At 37.9% G+C, this 19655-nt stretch overlaps 1 protein-coding gene across 5 annotated transcripts in view; it reads right to left on the bottom strand.

The window, feature by feature from the left end:
• LOC126248916 (formin-binding protein 1-like) overlaps positions 1-19655 on the bottom strand; it is a 379078-nt gene that overhangs the window by 84007 nt on the left and 275416 nt on the right. For all 5 annotated transcript variants that reach the window (XM_049950407.1, XM_049950406.1, XM_049950405.1 and 2 more), the window contains exons 4-6: positions 9921-10068; positions 9505-9762; positions 5215-5400 (exon numbers count right to left, since the gene is read on the bottom strand). In XM_049950407.1, the coding sequence (XP_049806364.1) occupies positions 5215-5400; positions 9505-9762; positions 9921-10068 (592 nt within the window). The remainder of the gene's footprint in view (positions 1-5214; positions 5401-9504; positions 9763-9920; positions 10069-19655) is intronic.

The raw sequence follows: 19655 nt of genomic DNA, 5'->3' as shown, positions 1-19655 counted from the left end.
GAAAACACACACACACATTTACAAAAGAAAGCACACCTCACGCTCACATGACCACTATTTCTAGCCACCACAATTCTGCCCGGATTGGCCAGAGATGGTGGTCATGTGTGCGCATTGTGCCTGTCTGCAACTCAACATGTTGTTACTATGGTGGGTGGCAATTTCTTGTTTCATGACATTGTTGATATTCCAACTTAAATTTTTCACTGTTAGAGAGTGAAGGCTGCAAGACATGAATGGAAGTCAGCCTGATTGACAGTTTTAATGATGAGATTGTTTTCTTTTTTAAAAATGAAGACAAAAAAACCAAATGTATGTGTTCACAGTCACTGCAAATTTACTGAAGAAAATTATTTTCCTCTCGAATTTGTTCTTCCATTTTGAAATAATATCTTTATTTCATTATTTAGCAAATAGCAAATACACGATACACGGCAACTAATTTAGCAGAACAATCCTATTTTATTTTAAGATGGTGACCGTGCTACATGTGTTTTCACTTCAATAGTTGTGCAAACATATTTGGATGTGTTATGTATGCTGGTATGGTGATAAAACTCATATAAGGACTGTACTTTTTCTGTTTTATGTATGTATTTCACATCTGCGATAGTTGTGACCGTACATACTATGGTTGTGTGAAACTCTTATTACATACACCATCATATACAGCTTTTTACCTACACTGCTGTGTATATTACAACATTCTGTAAGAAGAAAATTTTTATTGTAATGTAGCTTGATGATGCCCTTGAGGAAACATAACCTAATTTTTAAATAATTAAATAAAGTTTATTTCACAATAAAACAACCGCCTACACATGAAAAGATCTGAAAGGAATTCTTTGATAAATTAAAGGAATAACTGATGCTGGTCTGTGTTATAAAAGACAACATTCAAATGCTCTTCTCCACTGTTGGTTCAAACTGGGGAAGCAAAGAAGACAGATCTAAAACAGAATACATACTCCAGAATTTTGGAAATACTGACTGCTATGTTACTAGGATGCAGGCATATGTTTCACTATCATCAACAAAAGTAAAATATTTTGCTTTGGCAGCCATTACAACAGATGATTTGTGGTTGAAGAATCTTCTTAAAGATGATATACCTGCCAGATACATGGGAGCATTATCAATTGAAACACATGGACAATAAATATAGCTCTATAAATAAGGACAATAGGATTTTCAGTATGTTAGTTAATAGTGTACAGTCAGGCAGAGTGTATTTTAATATGGGATTACTGAAAGTGGAATAATCTTGGTTTGTCTATCATCTTTTAACGGGTATTGAAGATTATTAAAGGCTTTTTTCCTATAACCTAGCAGTACGGACAGAGTTGTTAAGTTGTGGAGAAGAGAAGGGAGTGTGGTGGTGGTGGTGGTGGTGGTGGTGGTGACGGTGGGGGGGGGGGGGGGGGGATGTTAACTATTTAGCAACTGTGTAACATCTGTTGTCTGTTATGAACAGCTCTCTTTGCACATGCAATATACTTGCCTAGTTTGTTTGAACATTTATGTGCTAGCCATCTGTGTTTTGTGACGGTCAATATATGTTGTTATTTGTAAAATTGGATTCTCATCACTGTGTGGAACACTTAATGTGTAATTCCTAGTTATAAAAACAGACCACAGCTAATAAAAAAACTGTGGTGTTCAAATAGAATTTCAGGCCAACAACAATTGCTGCTAACATGTCGAATATACTCAGTTTACAACACAAGGGGAAACAAATGTTTCAGTGATGTCAGTCATGAACGAGACAGCACCAAAGAATGGTCAAATGCAACAACAAAAGAAGAATGAACTTCACATTTTGTTATCAAGTGCATTTAATTGATCTTTTTTATTGTAATTCAGGAAGAATAGGATTCAAATCCTCACAGAGAGATCATGATTCAGGTTTTCAACTGTTTAGATTAGATTAGATTAATACTAGTTCCATGGATCATGAATACGATATTTCGTAATGATGTGGAACGAGTCGAATTTTCCAATACATGACATAATTAGGTTAATTTAACAACATACTTAAGTTAACATAACAACTTTATTTTATTGTGTTCTTTGTTTTTCTTTATTTTTTATTTTAATTTTTTAATTTTTTTTATATTTTTTTTCTTAATTTATATCTAAAAATTCCTCTATGGAGTAGAAGGAGTTGTCATTCAGAAATTCTTTTAATTTCTTCTTAAATACTTGTTGGTTATCTGTCAGACTTTTGATACTATTTGGTAAGTGACCAAAGACTTTAGTGCCAGTATAATTCACCCCTTTCTGTGCCAAAGTTAGATTTAATCTTGAATAGTGAAGATCATCCTTTCTCCTAGTATTGTAGTTATGCACACTGCTATTACTTTTGAATTGGGTTTGGTTGTTAATAACAAATTTCATAAGAGAGTATATATACTGAGAAGCTACTGTGAATATCCCTAGATCCTTAAATAAATGTCTGCAGGATGATCTTGGGTGGACTCCAGCTATTATTCTGATTACACGCTTTTGTGCAATAAATACTTTATTCCTCAGTGATGAATTACCCCAAAATATGATGCCATATGAAAGCAATGAGTGAAAATCGGCGTAGTAAGCTAATTTACTAAGATGTTTATCACCAAAATTTGCAATGACCCTTATTGCATAAGTAGCTGAACTCAAACGTTTCAGCAGATCATCAACGTGTTTCTTCCAATTTAATCTCTCATCAATGGACACACCTAAAAATTTGCAATATTCTACCTTAGCTATATGCTTCTGATTAAGGTCTATAATTATTAATGGCGTCATACCATTCACTGTATGGAACTGTATGTACTGTGTCTTATCAAAATTCAGTGAGAGTCCGTTTACAAGGAACCACTTAGTAATTTTCTGAAAGACAGTATTGACAATTTCATCAGTTAATACTTGTTTGTCAGGTGTGATTACTATACTTGTATCATCAGCAAAGAGAACTAACTTTGCCTCTTCATGAATATAGAATGGCAAGTCATTAATATATAATAAGAACAACAAAGGACCCAAGACTGACCCTTGTGGAACCCCATTCTTGATTGTTCCCCAGTTTGAGGAATGAGCTGATCTTTGCATGTTACAAGAACTACTTATATCAACTTTCTGCACTCTTCCAGTTAGGTACGAATTAAACCATTTGTGCACTGTCCCACTCATACCACAATACTTGAGCTTGTCTAGCAGAATTTCATGATATACACAATCAAAAGCCTTTGAGAGATCACAAAAAATCCCAATGGGTGGTGTTCGGTTATTCAGATTATTCAAAATTTGACTGGTGAAAGCATATATGGCATTTTCTGTTGAAAAACCTTTCTGGAAACCAAACTGACATTTTGTTAGTACTTCATTTTTACAGATATGTGAAGCTACTCTTGAATACATTAGTTTCTCAAAAATTTTGGATAAAGCTGTTAGAAGGGAGATTGGACGGTAATTGTTGACATCAGATCTATCCCCCTTTTTATGCAAAGGTATAACAATAGCATATTTCAGTCTATCAGGGAAAATGCCCTGTTCCAGAGAGCTATTACACAGGTGGCTGAGAATCTTACTTATCTGTTGAGAACAAGCTTTTAGTATTTTGCTGGAAATGCCATCAATTCCATGTGAGTTTTTGCTTTTAAGCAAGTTTATTATATTCCTAATTTCAGAGGGAGAAGTGGGTGAGATTTCAATTGTATCAAATTGCATAGGTATGGCCTCTTCCATTAACAGCCTAGCATCTTCTAATGAACACCTGGATCCTACTATATCCACAACATTTAGAAAATGATTATTAAAAATATTTTCAACTTCTGACTTTTTGTTCGTAAAGTTTTCATTCAATTTGATGGTAATACTGTCTTCCTCTGCTCTTGGTTGACCTGTTTCTCTTTTAATAATATTCCAAATTGTTTTAATTTTATTATCAGAGTTGCTGATTTCAGACATGATACACATACTCCTGGATTTTTTAATAACTTTTCTTAATATAACACAGTAGTTTTTATAATTTTTGATAGTTTCTGGGTCACTACTCTTTCTTGCTGTCAGATACATTTCCCTTTTCCGGTTACAAGATATTTTTATACCCTTAGTAAGCCAAGGTTTGTTACAAGGTTTCTTACGAGTATATTTAACTATTTTCTTGGGGAAGCAGTTTTCAAATGCATTTACAAAAATGTCATGAAATAAATTATATTTTAAATTGGCATCAGGTTCACGGTACACCTCATCCCAGTCTAACTGCTGTAGGCTTTCCCTGAAATTTGCAATTGTTAAATCGTTGACTGGACGTACTACTTTGGAGGACTGTTTAGTATTGCTGAATGGAGCTATGTCATATATTGTAACTAGCTGTGCACCATGATCAGAAATACCATTCTCAACAGGCTGAGCATTTATCTGGTTAAACTTATCTTGGTCTATAAAGAAGTTATCTATCAGTGAGCTGCTATCCTATACCACCCGAGTAGGAAAATCAATAACGGGTGTCAAATTGAAAGAACCGAGTAATACTTCAAGGTCATTTTTCCTATTACCCTCTTTCAGAGAATCTACATTGAAGTCCCCACAAATAATAATTTGCTTCCCCCTGTCTGACAGATAGCACAACAAGGAGTCCAAATTTTTCAGAAATAGATGAAAATTTCCTGATGGGGACCTATATACAGTTACAATTATAAATGTGCCTTTATTTAATTTAAGCTCACAGGCACATGCTTCTATATGTTTCTCTACACAAAACTTTTTTATTTCTATACTTTTTGCACAATGATAACTTTTGACATATATGGCAACTCCTCCTTTCTGTTGACTCAAATCACTTCAAGTGATCATACGGTTGCTTCATTAAATCACTAATGAAAGCTTACAGAATCCTTGTACAAATTGAGCTACTAATATGTCACTAAAAGACCTATTTGTCAATGACTGACTGTATTTTTGTGGGGAGAGTAGGTATTAAAATCATAGTAAACCAAATTGTACAAAGAGCAGTACCATAAGTCAAATGATCTATACATTCAGAGTCAAGCCCAGACATTTTGACTGCCTAAGTTAATGCCTGCAAAATAATAGAGTAGTAGTCCAGCTCCTGTGTGATTTGCAGTCATTTGTATAATGCAGAAACAATTAATTTCACAGCTGGTCAACTGATGGCATCTGTCAAATTCTACAGTATCAACAGAGTAATAACAATGTTGTCATACTTACTTCTTTCTCGTTGATTTGTTCTGCAGCATTCACAATCCCATCCAAACATTTGATGATGATAGGAAAAACATTTTTTTCTATGTCTACAGACTGTATCATGAAACTTTTGATGTTCTTAATGCGTTTCTCATCCAGCTCTTGCAACTGTCGGAATACATCTGGCATAAGGATATGGTAATGTTGATTCTGAAACATAAAATGAAATGAGAGATTATATGCAAGAATAAATTGGGAAACAAATTAGAAATTAACAAAGAAACACCTCAAAATGTTCATATAATAAATACTGAATTCTGTAAAAAAAAATGACATGACAGGCAACTCCTTAGAGTCATAAAACACAGTTAAGCCAAACTATGACAAGCAAGTAAAAGAATGCAAAAATAAATCTTAATTTTCACACTGTACAGGGAATAGCTTCTTGCAATACCACTGAATTTAAGCAACAGTCAGTAACCACATTCTTTTTGTTTGTTGCAATTGTGGAGAACTATGAATTCTATATTTCCCTTTCCACTGATCTGATATTTGTATTGAAAGAAGTCATACCAAAATACTGGGACTGCAAGAAAACAATGGCAGTATTGTTTGTTGATTTTAAGAAAGCCTGCAATAGCATAAACAGATAAAATTTGTGGGAGAAATAATGTTTTGAATACCAAAGTAGTTTACAAATATTGTAAATGTTAAACTGGAAGAGTCAAAAGGGATGGTGAAAATGCGTGAGAATATCCACGGAATCTGACAAAAAAACAGGAGTCGGGCAAGGAACTGGAATATTACCACTCTTGTTCAATGTAATACTACAAGAAGTACTGGATGCAACAAGTGAAGCAGAAGAGGAAATTAGTATAGGAATAAAAATGAATGTACCGCCCACTGCAGATGATGTAGCATTAATCTCTTAAAATGTAGGTGACGTGAAAATACTGACAAGAAAGCTATTTCAATAAGCAAATGGAGTTGGGTTAGAGATAAATGATGAAAAAACAAAATCTTTTCCTATGACACTAATTTTCAGGGGAGATTTCTTCATCTCAGTCAATACTGAGAACTGAACAACCTGCCTTTTGCTGCAAGCCAGATGTCTATGGGGATCCAGACGCAGGTGGTGCTTCCCAAGAATCAGTATAGTAAGGACCAAAGCACTGAAATGGCCAGAACTAGTCACTGTTTAGCCAAGGTTACCCAAGGCTCTCAGCTAGGTCACATGAAACCCATACTACTCTATATTAGTATTAACACACATTATATCTACCATATATTTCTGATATCAAATGATAATCTATTACCCCCATGCATGGAACTGGGTAATCTACAGACATGATTAGAGGGGGGAAAAAGCATACTGTGTGCTTATAGGTTCATCATGGCCCTGAATGTCTCTGTGATACTAACCCTGAATGCCTCTATAATATTAGCAACTCCCATGGCATTGTGGAGAGACACCTTAAATGATACCCCAGTGATCCCTAACACACACCAATTTATTTAAAAACTGATGACCTAGGATCAAATATAACATGTATAGGAGGACATAGCACTAATCACAAACCAGGAAACCAACGAAGATTGGAGAGGTGTTTTCTTTTTCAAGGAGGGCAGGCACTGTGAGGATAAATTTTAGATGCGATGAGTGATAGGGAAACAGATGGGTATGTAGAGTTGGGACAGGGAGGAACTGGACAAGTGGTAGTTAAAAAACTCATACAGCAAACCTGATATATCTTGTGGCTACTTACACATTTGACTCTTCTTTTGATGAAGTAATGAGTGGCAGTGGTTTGGCTGAAATGGTGGTTATGGGCAGATGTATGAGACAGGTCTTGGACTTGGGTCTTGCACGGAAATATGACCCATGCGGCAGGGGCTGAGAGACGGAAGGACATAGTGAAGGTCAAGGATACCGTACAAGTTGAGCAGCAGTGTAACACTTTGGGGGAAGTGAGAAGAATTGTGGGCTTGAAATGGGAAATATTGGAAACAGTAAATGCTGAAATGTCTAGTTGTACAAAAACAGAAAAAACCACAACAGATTCACATTACAAATTATTTTATTCAAAGGAATGACAGCTACATAGCATTTATAACTTCTGACAAAAGTAGTGTTGGAAAAGTGGTTATAAGTTCAGATAAAAAAAAAAAATGAAAATTTAGGTAAAGATGTATGTGCCATGTTTCACTTCCAAGGTAACAAAGTATACAGTATTGACATCATTGACACAATGAGAAATAAAATTATATCATTTCAAGAAAATTGAGCATGGCTAATAGGTCCTCCCTTCTTTCAGCATTTAATTTGCTGGTCAATGAAAGGCAACAAATACTTGTTAGGATGGGAAGAGTATGTAGTTTGAACCCCAAAATTACATGATATTTTGTTTTATTTCATTATGTTGCACAATACGCAATTAAATTCTAACAATTTCAATCGATATTTTGTTGTGGTGGTTCTATCTGAGCTGTCCCTTTGTGTGTTACATATATGCCTTTCCTTGAATTCTTAGCTCACAAGGGAACCTCCCCATCGCACCCCCCTCAGATTTAGTTATAAGTTGGCACAGTGGATAGGCCTTGAAAAACTGAACACAGATCAATCGAGAAAACAGGAAGAAGTTGTGTGGAACTATAAAAAAATAAGCAAAATATACAAACTGAGTAGTCCACGCGAAGATATGCAACATCATGGACGTTTCGAGACTAGGAGCGCCGTGGTCCTGTGGTTAGCGTGAGCAGCTGCGGAACGAGAGGTCCTTGGTTCAAGTCTCCCCTCAAGCGAAAAATTTTTCTTTATTTTAGCAAAGTTATGATCCATCCATACGTTCATTGACATCTCTGTTAACTGTAATAGATTAGTGTCTGTGTTTTGCGGCCGCACCGCAAAACCGTGCGATTAGTCGAAAGGACGTGCCTCTCAAATGGGAACCGAAAACTTTTGTTCGTAAGGCCATAGGTCAACCGATTCCTCCACAGGAAAACACGTCTGATATATTTTATACGACACTGGTGACGGCATGTGCGTCACATGACAGGAATATGTTGCCGACCCACCTAACTTGTACACTTGGCGAATGGGTAAAAAGATTCTTCCACGTGGCCCGATTAGGTTTTCTTGTGGATGTGATAATTACTCCCAAAAAAGTGATGAAAACATAAGAGTTTGTCACTTAAACTGCAACAAATCAAACCAAAAGTCTCACACTTGCACACTTTTCCCTGTGCTCTGTCAAAACATATGTTTTTTACGTTTTCAAATTTTTCCGTGTGTAGACCGTCAAATCCTGCATATGTCCAAGCGAATCTGAACATGTCCTGGAATTTTGGAGAGCGAAGTTGATTATGTGTGAGTGCCTGAACTTTGATAATTGTCTGAAAATAAAGAATTAAACTTTTTGCTCGAAGGAAGACTTGAACCAAGGACCTTTAGTTCTGCAGCTGCTCACGCTAACCATGGGACCACGGCACTCCTGTATTCTGTCGGTACTTGATGTTGCCTATCTTGCACATGGACTACTCAGTTTGTATATTTTGCTTATTTTTTCATAGTTCCACACAACTTCTTGCTGTTTTCTCGATTGATCTGTGTTCAGTTTTTCAAGGTCTATCCACTGTGGCAACTTATAACTAAATCTGAGGGGGGTGCGATGGGGAGGTTCCCTTGTCAGTATCTTTCTGTATGTTTCTAAATTTGCCTTTCCTTTCCATCATAAGGTACTGCACACAAGCACTTCACATTGAAAATAACTGAAATGAAGTAAAATTTACTATTGCTTGCTGCATGTAGGAAAGTGGGCAAGAAACTTCATATAACATGTTCACTACCGCGGTCAGACACACTCAACACATTCAGCATTCATCATGTCATGAACAAAGAAACTTGCATATGACTAAAGCTAGTGAAGCTATTTTGATGTACACAGAGGCTTCTCTGGGAGGATGTTAACGTTTCAGAGCACAAATGGATCTAGTTGACATCCTGGCAGAGAACATGATTTCATTCTTCTAGTTCTATATGGTATACTGTGATATGGGAGCACTCTTTTGTGGCTGGTCAAGACGTGGACTTTGAATATTAGAAAATATGAAAACTAATTCTGGACAAGGTTAGAAGAGTAGTTCTTGTCTGCAAAGAATTAAGCATATCTAGAGACGGACTTTATTTACATGTTGGCAGGGTGTGTAAGAGGGACTACCTCATATGAAAAGGGTGGCAGCTGTCCAAGTGGAGGTATCGCTTGTACTGGGTTGCTGACTGCATATAGTTTGACAAGACAGAAATATGTATGTTACCTGCAGTTCATTAGTTTTTTGCAGCTGATTTGCATACTCGTTCTTTGTCTCTTCACACTGCTGTGATTTGATTGCCATATTCATTCGCTGCTTCTCAACCTCTGCTCTGGATAAATTGTAGTCTGCATCTGCACGCTGAAAATTTTCTAATGCACGCTCTGCTTCCTTGAAAGCCTTCTCATAATTCTTCTTTGCACGATCGAGGCTTAAAATTTGTGTATTTAAATTCTGCACCATACGTGCACCATCCTGTAGATGCTGTAAAGTAGAAATTAAACAAGATTTACGTGCATCCTCCCCTCGAATAGACTGTGAGTAACATAGTTATGTGACAGTTCTTATATTACAAGAACAACGATGGAAACTTGCATCAACAGTTTCGAGTTCTCTTAAATTATTTGAAGCTGCATACATACCTTTTTCCGTTCTTCCTTTATATCTTTTACTAGGATATTAAGTTCCCTTATAACATTCGCTTGGAGGTTTTCCGCAATTACTTCATGCTGTCCTGCGAGGTCATTAACTTCTGTCATCACATGCTTGAATGCCCGGCAAGGGCTATACCTACAAAAGTTTATGTTATGAGGTTTTTGTTGAACACTGTGTTGTTTAAACAAGTAAAATCAATAACTACATTAACAAAGTGTGTTGGACAGGTTTTAATAACAGTACAGCTCTACAAGGATTTTACAGATAATGAACTTTGCACATGATTTTCAGGTAAACGTTAGTTAATTATCAATAATCTGCACCATATCACACAACTCCAACATAAACAAATATTCTCTAATTAGAGACTGAATGCAGGAATTTGGCATATTTAGATGTAACTGCTTTATGGGTTCAGTGATTTATGGCACCTTTAAATTTCCAAGTAATGGGTCATCTGCTATGTCCCGAGTTATTTTCATATAAATCCAAAGAAAGTAAAGAAGAAAATGATGGGTGGTAAATTAGATCTACCATCCATATCCAGTTACCTATTACAATATCAATAAATGAAGCATTTCAAAGGCATGCTGCTAGATTTGTTTCAGGTGCATTCAGCAAGCATCTGAATTTTATGGAAATGTTACGTGAACTGAAATGGGATTCCCTGGAGGGGAAACTACACTAGTGAGAAAATTTACAGAACCAGATTTTGTGCCTGATTGCAGAAACATTCTATTGCCATCAATGTACATTTGACGTAAGGATCATGGAAACCAGATAAGGGAAATTTGGGCTCATACTGAAGCATACAGTCAGCCATTTTTCCCTTTCGCTATCTTCAAGTGGAACAGGAAAGGAACTCGCTAGCACTTGGTACACAGTACATTCTGCCATGCATTGTGTGATGGTATATAGATGTACTGTAGATGCCATGAGGTGCAGTATAAATGTTTTGACTTAATTTTTTGTCTACATACTGGCACAAACAAACATTAAATTATAGTCTTCTCTGCCGTCAGATGTCACTGACGACTTTGCGTAATTATTATAAACATATAATGGAGAAAACAGGTGGAAATTACAATAGTGGTAAATTTGCAGATGGCCTTCTACACAGCAAAGACAACTTGTTTGGATGTGTGTGACTCAAATGACAGAAATAAAGTGGGACAACAAAAGAATTGGTTCTAAATTACCTTGTGAATGGAGCAGAGGTAACAAAAACCAATCTAAAACATCAATATAGGTGAAACATCAATTTTTGAGATGATGTGGGTCCTATGTTTTCAGTGTGAGACTCATTCTGAAGCATGGTGTACATTGTTCTGAAACTTCCTGACAGATTACAACTGTGAGCTATACCTGGACTAGATCCTGTAACCTTATCTTGTACATCCGAGATGTACCAAAATGTTGTAAGTGCACGTACACAGGAAAGTAATAGATACATCCCCTTATAATTATGAAAAGGAATCAGTTAAATGTTGCTATGGCACATAATTACATTATCACATCTGAGCATTTTTTGTGTGTCTTTAAAAGACTTTTTGCCTTAATCTCACATAAAAGAAATGCCCATAACCATAGAGATAGTATTTAAAACATCATGTCAGATTAGAGTTGAGTGGGACTTTAATCTTTTGCTTTCTTCAAACACAGTTGGTCTGATGAGCACTCTATTTACAGGAGTATCCTTTTGAGATTTGGTATAGGAAAGGATGTGAAAATAATTTGGCTGACACCTTATCATGGTTACCTGTAAGAATGGAAAATGAAGGAAGCCTGTGCAAAGAGCAAAGAAATGTCCTTTTATTATTCCTCAAAAATGCTGAGTATACGACAGGAATGCTAACGTGGAGTAGGAACTTAGCAGCTGAGCAGGATTTGGACGACATATGGGCCCTAGGTAAAGAGGAGATTGTTAGAAGAATATTCCAAGGATAGTTGGAAAGGATACCAGTTGGTCTATAAGGGTATCTCATTCCGAAGAACTTTGAGAGGAACAGGAGACTGGCAACTGTGCATCCCTCCAAAGTGGGTGGAACAACTAACTAGTTTGGCACATTCATACAGTGTATGGCCATTATGATACTAAGAAGTGTGCAGCATGTATGAGAAAGGATCATTATTCTGAACACTTTTTCTTCACAGTCTAATGGATATTAAAATGATGTGATGTTTTTCAGTGAATGAAGGTGCACACTGGCACTAAGGACAGAGACGTACTCTATTGTGCCTGAGGGTCTATGGGATTTGGTGATAGCTACCAATTAACTTGTATGCATTCGGGTTCCAACTTGGTGTGTTCACAGTCACATTTATAATAAAACATATACTTTTTTTTTACTACCTATAAAGTCAATTGTGTTATAGAATGTTTCTCCTTTCAACCATAACTCTACCACCACTTTAAATTTATTTTCATACAGCTCTCTTCCATCATGTGGTACAATATGGAAAAATATTTTTCCAAGATGTATGAAATTATTTTTGTTTACTTTACTTAATGTAGTCCAAGAAATGCCCAGAGGTTTCCTGTTCCTGGCTGTAAATGAGTGCACATTTGATCTAGTTACATACATGCGGACATTCTGTTTGACGTAAGTATTTTGAGTATATATAGTTTGCAAACTGTATGTATTTATGATCAACCAAGTATTGTCTGCATGAAGTTAAGTTACTTGAATCCAAATTACGTCTAATTGCTTTCTACTGCCACACGAAAAATTATTTTTCCCCAGCACAGTTCCCCCAATGAAGAATTCCACTGATGTGAGTGTGACTGGAAAAGTGCACAAGGTAAGACAGTGGAATGCATATAGTATCTCTTACTTTTTAGAATGAAATTAAAGAAATCATGTATGTCTTTAGTTTTGGAGTTACTCCATGATCTTACTATATTTCATATGCTTCAGTAACTGGGTTACCAAAAACCACAATATTTTATGTTGTCATTAAACAATGATGTTAGACCGGCAATTTCATTGCCTAATAATTTGAAAATTATATCACACAAAAATATGTGTATAATTGTACATTCTCTCTTCAAAGTCACATTCAACTGCCCTTCTGCTAGGAGTAATATATGTGCCTATGTGGAGGTATTACAGTTTATTATACTATATACAGCTGTCTCAGTGAATCTGAATTGCATTCTTGTCACTGTGGTGGATACCATAAAGATGAACAGCTGCTTCACACTGTAGTATAAAATGTCTACAGTATTAAGCATTTACAGAATGTGATAGTTGGTCAAACATCTAGGATTATATTTCCAAGAACAGTGACAGTACACAAGAATGTTAGCTGATGTTAGCACACATTACAGCTAATAAAATTTTGACCTTACATTTTTAGTAACTTAAGCCCTTAGAAGTTCATTCCTGACTTCTGAAGACTATTGTAGAAAACAAAGAACAAATTAAAGAACTTCCTTGATTTTGTACCCATCATTGTGATTTAAAGTTCGTTGATGTGGCTACGTGGGCAAGAGTCTAACTACAATTCCAAAGGTTCAGAATTAAATCCTCAATTGCTCTTTGGATTTTATCTGTCACTTTTTTATCATGTGGCAACTATTTGTTAATGAGTACAATGCCAAGCTGCACTGTGTTTAGGAGTCCATGGCAGACCCTAAGTTACCTCCGTAGCTGGCATAACAAGACAGTTCAAATATCAGGGGGGAGTCAAGGACGTAACGAGAGGTATACCCTTTTGTACACTAGGTACACTGGCGAAGTACAGATACGAAAATCAGCCATGGCCAGCTCAAAAGGCACTTTCAAATCATTTGTCTGAACGGATTCAGGGAAACCACATAAAACCTAAACCTTGGTGGAGACTAAGGGATTCGAACACCGCTCCTTCCAAGTAAGAGCACAGAATAAGTCAGTGCCGCTTCGCTAGCTCGACGGCAATGAGGGCGCTAAAGACGGAAGTACCTGGTCAGTTCCAAAAAATAGAGGGAAAATTAACCATGTAGTTTTTTAAAAACAATCATTCATTATTTACGAACTTCCAGCATACTGGAATAATTGCAAGTCAGCAACTTCTGTTAATTAGATGAACGAAAACCTAGCCAAAGTTGCACATTTCCCTTTTTTTATTTACTCGATTACTAGATTCGGGCAGAGATCCATTTTCAAATCGTACCATTTTGACTATCTGTTACGATGATTTGAAAATGGGTCCGACCCGAAACTAATCATCGAGTAAACAAAAAAAAAAGTGTAAATTGCAACTTTGGCTGGTGTTTCGTTGTACATTCATTATTTGCCTAGAACGAAAGGGAGTTAGCTGGTGGTACTTAAAAAAGGCTACACGGATTTTGGTCGAAGTCTGTCCTGTCCTGCCAATGATACCGTTACGGCACGTCCCTCAAGAGATGTTCCAAAATGCTTCTGTCGTTCGACCTCATATGCAGTGTGCAGTTCTCTAGCTTTTATCGTGTATCCGACGGTTTTCGTGACAACACTTTACCTTAGCACTTCTGTGAACAGGGTGCCACAACAGAGAAGAATATCCGCTTACTAAATTATCTGTTTCTGGCATTTCAAGAGCTGGCAAACAGTTCGTACCGCTGCATACAGATAACAACAATAACTTCGCAGGAGTCAACTTTTAACATTTTCAAAGTACCCGCACACCGTTTTGTAAAGCGATGGCGTAAGATTCTGCTCTCTTGCGTACATAACGACGGTGCAACCTACTTTTGTCGTATAGCAAATAAGAAATCCTGAATCCCTATCGAACTGTTATTCCGGTAACTAACGTCGAAAAGAAAGTCTGGGCGAGAGCGAAAGTTTACTTTAAATTTCAAGGAACGATAATTCTTGAAGGTCCTGCATGACGACGAGACCTAAAGTGTCTAGTAAATGAAGACGCTTCACGATATGTTTCTCGCTTCCGGGCTACAGAGATAAATTATATCACCAAAGCCAAGCGGATATCCTGCCGCACTGTTTGGTCTGCAGGGTCCCGTGTAGACAATACGTCCACTAACAGAACTCAGCGACGGACTTGAGACGAACTTATTTGCTATACATTATCACACACCATCCGGTGACTTTTTCCTCGTCGATATATATAGTGAATGGTCCTCCGAGTAGCGATCAGTGCGTTGTCCACCTACTAACACGACGTGCTCACTAGAAAGAATACACCCTGACGACCCACATTGTCGCTGCACATCGTCGCCTATGCCGCCATTTAACGTATAATGTATACCGTGAGTACAAAGCCGTGATATGGATTCCTGGAACAGTCTAGCAAACCCCTAGGTAGATGAAGCGCAGAAAACCCAAGAGCATGAGAACGGAACACGGTAGCCAAGTATTAATAGGAACGAAAGACCTCTGCAAATTATGGTCGACGTTGTTTCAATAGTTATCCATAGGTTTCCGGTACTGGCAAGAAAGATAGGCATCAGCTTGCTTCGGTCGGCCCAATTTTACGTGCAAACTGATGTCTAGATATTGATTTCCCTATGGGGCAGGAAACTTACCTTCCAGAATAAGTACAATTATTTGAGTCTGCATGAAATGCGTGAAGAGGTGTAAATGATCACCAATGGCATTTCCTAGAGGCTAAAAATCAAATAATCTATACACGACGATCAGAACACTCACGTTACCGAGAGACCACACAGTATACAGACTGGTCCATTGGTCGTGACCGGGCCAAATGTCTCACGAAAAAGCGTCAAACGAAAAACAACTACGAAGAACGAAACTTGTCTAGCTTGAAGGGGGGAACCAGATGGCGCTATGATTAGCCCGATAGATAGGTCAAACGGATATCGACTGCATTTTTTAAATAGGAACCCCCATTTTTATTACATATTCGTGTAGTACGTAAAGAAATATGAATGTTTTAGTTGGACCACTTTTTTCGTTTTGAGATAGATGGCGCTGTAATAGTCACAAACATATGGCTCACAATTTTAGACGAACAGTTGGTAACAAGTAGGTTTTTTAAATTAAAATACAGAAGGTAGGTACGTTTGAACATTTTATTTCGGTTGTTCCAATGTGATACATATACCTTTCTGAACTTATCATTTCTGAGAACGCATGCTGTTACAGCGTGATTACCTGTAAATACCACATTAATGCAATAAATGGTCAAAATGATGTCCGTCAACCTCAATGCATATGGCAATACGTGTAACGACATTCCTCTCAACAGCGAGTAGTTCGCCTTCCGTTATGTTCGCACATGCATTGACAATGCGCTGACGCATGTTGTCAGGCGTTGTCGGTGGATCATGATAGCAAATATCCTTCAACTTTCCCCACAGAAAGAAATCCAGGGACGTCAGATCCGGTGAACGTGCTTCGACGACCAATCCGCCTGTCATGAAATATGCTATTCAATACTGCCGCCGCCACCCCTCTTCGCTTTGCCTTGCCTGCCACATACAGGCGGTGAACACTTCATCCAACACCAGGACTCGAACCTGCTACCTGCGAGTCGAACTCCACTGCACTGCACTGCACTGCACTGCACTGAACGAAGGTGGGTTATTCTTCTGGCCTAAACATCCCACGGTCCACTGTTTCCGATGTGATAGTGAAGTGGAAACGTGATGAGACAAGTACAGCAGAAAAGCATGTAGCTTAAACAGAAACTATATTTGCCACTGACAGTAATTGCTGCAGACTCTTCGTTCTGCTTGCATACTTTAAAGAGTCGTAAGTCGACCATGGAGTAAAGAAAATGACGTAACAGTTAAATCAAGATTCGCTGACTTCAAATAGACTGTAGAATTATACAGACAGCTATGATCAATCAGTACTGGAGTCGCGAGAGACACACATTATTTTAATAATACAATGTAAGCCTTCAGATACAACAAGCCATGACAATATGCCGGGTGAAAACCTTATAAATGTATTTCGAAAAGCATGTATAAATAAGATACGAGTGCTCAAATGAATAACTTCTGTACAGCAATATCCAGTGTCACGAGCATTAGAGCAAATAATCTAATGTCACAGAGCAGAAGCAGCACAGCTCTATTCTCGTGAGGGAAATGGTACAGTAATAGTTTCATCTACGAATGATCAAAAACTGTTGGATGGGCGGGTATCAAAAATTTTGTTTTGTCAACATCATTAAAAGATCACCGTACTTGAAGTGTCCGACGAACGGTAAAGTAGCTCATCTTAGGGAAGATCTAAGACAGCTGAGTCACTTCCGTGCCAACATCTGTTTGCTATCAAGTGATGTGCAACAACGTGGCTTCTTAAGCTAGCCACAATATGTTTACTCTTCCTTCCACTGCACCCCCTCCCCCCCCCCCTCTCTCTCTCTCTCTCTCTCTCTCTCTCTCTCTCACACACACACACACACACACACACACACACACACACACAGAGTCTACTGACTGGTTTGATGAGGCCCGCCACGAATTCCTTTCCTGTGCTAACCTTTTCATCTCAGAGTAGCACTTGCAACCTACGTCCTCAATTATTTGCTTTACGTATTCCAATCTCTGTCTTCCTCTACAGTTTTTGCCCTCTACAGCTCCCTTTAGTACCATGGAAGTCATTCCCTCATGTCTTAGCAGATGTCCTATCATCCTGTCCCTACTCCTTACCAGTGTTTTCCACATATTCCTTTCCTCTCCGATTCTGCGTAGAACCTCCTCATTCCTTACCTTATCAGTCCACCTAATTTTCAACGTTCGTCTATAGCACCACATCTCAAATGCTTCGATTCTCTTCTCTTCCGGTTTTCCCACAGTCCATGTTTCACTACCATACAATGCTGTACGCCAGACGTACATCCTCAGAAATTTCTTCCTCAAATTAAAGTCGGTATTTGATATTAGTAGACTTCTCTTGGCCAGAAATGCCTTTTTTGCCATAGCGAGTCTGCTTTTGATGTCCTCCTTGATCCGTCCGTCATTGGTTATTTTACTGCCTAGGTAGCAGAATTCCTTAACTTCATTGACTTCGTGACCATCAATCCTGATGTTAAGTTTCTCGCTGTTCTCATTTCTACCTCTTCTCATTACCTTCGTCTTTCTCCGATTTACTCTCAAAACCATACTGTGTACTCATTAGACTGTTCATTCCGATCAGCAGATAATTTAATTCTTCTTCACTTTCACTCAGGATAGCAACGTCATCAGCGAATCTTATCATTGATATCCTTTCACCTTGTATTTTAATTCCACTCCTGAACCTTTCTTTTATTTCCATCATTGCTTCCTCGATGTACAGATTGAAGAGTAGGGGCGAAAGGCTACAGCCTTGTCTTACACCCTTCTTAATACGAGCACTTCGTTCCTGATCGTCCACTCTTATTATTCCCTCTTGGTTGTTGTACATATTGTATATGACCCATCTCTCCCTATAGCTTACCCCTACTTTTTTCAGAATCTCGAACAGCTTGCACCATTTTATATTGTCGAACGCTTTTTCCAGGTCGACAAATCCTATGAAAGTGTCTTGATTTTTCTTTAGCCTTGCTTCCATTATTAGCCGTAACGTCAGAATTGCCTCTCTCGTCCCTTTACTTTTCCTAAAGCCAAACTGATCGTCACCTAGCGCATTCTCAATTTTCTTTTCCATTCTTCTGTATATTATTCTTGTAAGCAGCTTCGATGCATGAGCTGTTAAGCTGATTGTGCGACAATTCTCGCACTTGTCAGCTCTTGCCGTCTTCGGAATTGTGTGGATGATGCTTCTCCGAAAGTCAGATGGTATGTCGCCAGACTCATATATTCTACACACCAACGTGAATAGTCGTTTTGTTGCCACTTCCCCCAATGATTTTAGAAATTCTGATGGAATGTTATCTATCCCTTCTGCCTTTTTTGACCGTAAGTCCTCCAAAGCTCTTTTAAATTCCGATTCTAATACTAGATCCCCTATCTCTTCTAAATCGACTCCTGTTTCTTCTTCTATCACATCAGACAAATCTTCACCCTCATAGAGGCTTTCAATGTATTCTTTCCACCTATCTGCTCTCTCCTCTGCATTTAACAGTGGAATTCCCGTTGCGCTCTTAATGTTACCACCGTTGCTTTTAATGTCACCAAAGGTTGTTTTGACTTTCCTGTATGCTGAGTCTGTCCTTCTGACAATCATATCTTTTTCGATGTCTTCACATTTTTCCTGCAGCCATTTCGTCTTAGCTTCCCTGCTCTTCCTGTTTATTTCATTCCTCAGCGACTTGTATTTCTGTATTCCTGATTTTCCCGGAACATGTTTGTACTTCCTCCTTTCATCAATCAACTGAAGTATTTCTTCTGTTACCCATGGTTTCTTCGCAGCTACCTTCTTTGTACGTATGTTTTCCTTCCCAACTTCTGTGATGGCCCTTTTTAGAGATGTCCATTCCTCTTCAACTGTACTGCCTACTGCGCTATTCCTTATTGCTGTATCTATAACGTTAGAGAACTTCAAACGTATCTCGTCATTCCTTAGTACTTCCGTATCCAACTTCTTTGCGTATTGATTCTTCCTGACTAATGTCTTGAACTTTAGCCTACTCTTCATCACTACTATATTGTGATCTGAGTCTAAATCTGCTCCTGGGTACGCCTTACAATCCAGTATCTGATTTCGGAATCTCTGTCTGACCATGATGTAATCTAACTGAAATCTTCCCGTATCTCCTGGCCTTTTTCAAGTATACCTCCTCCTCTTGTGATTCTTGAACAGGGTATTCGCTATTACTAGTTGAAACTTGTTACAGAACTCAATTAG

The sequence above is a fragment of the Schistocerca nitens genome, chromosome 3, assembly GCF_023898315.1.
Source record: "Schistocerca nitens isolate TAMUIC-IGC-003100 chromosome 3, iqSchNite1.1, whole genome shotgun sequence".
Lineage (NCBI taxonomy): Eukaryota > Metazoa > Arthropoda > Insecta > Orthoptera > Acrididae > Schistocerca > Schistocerca nitens.
This window is presented reverse-complemented; position numbering and strand designations above follow the sequence as displayed.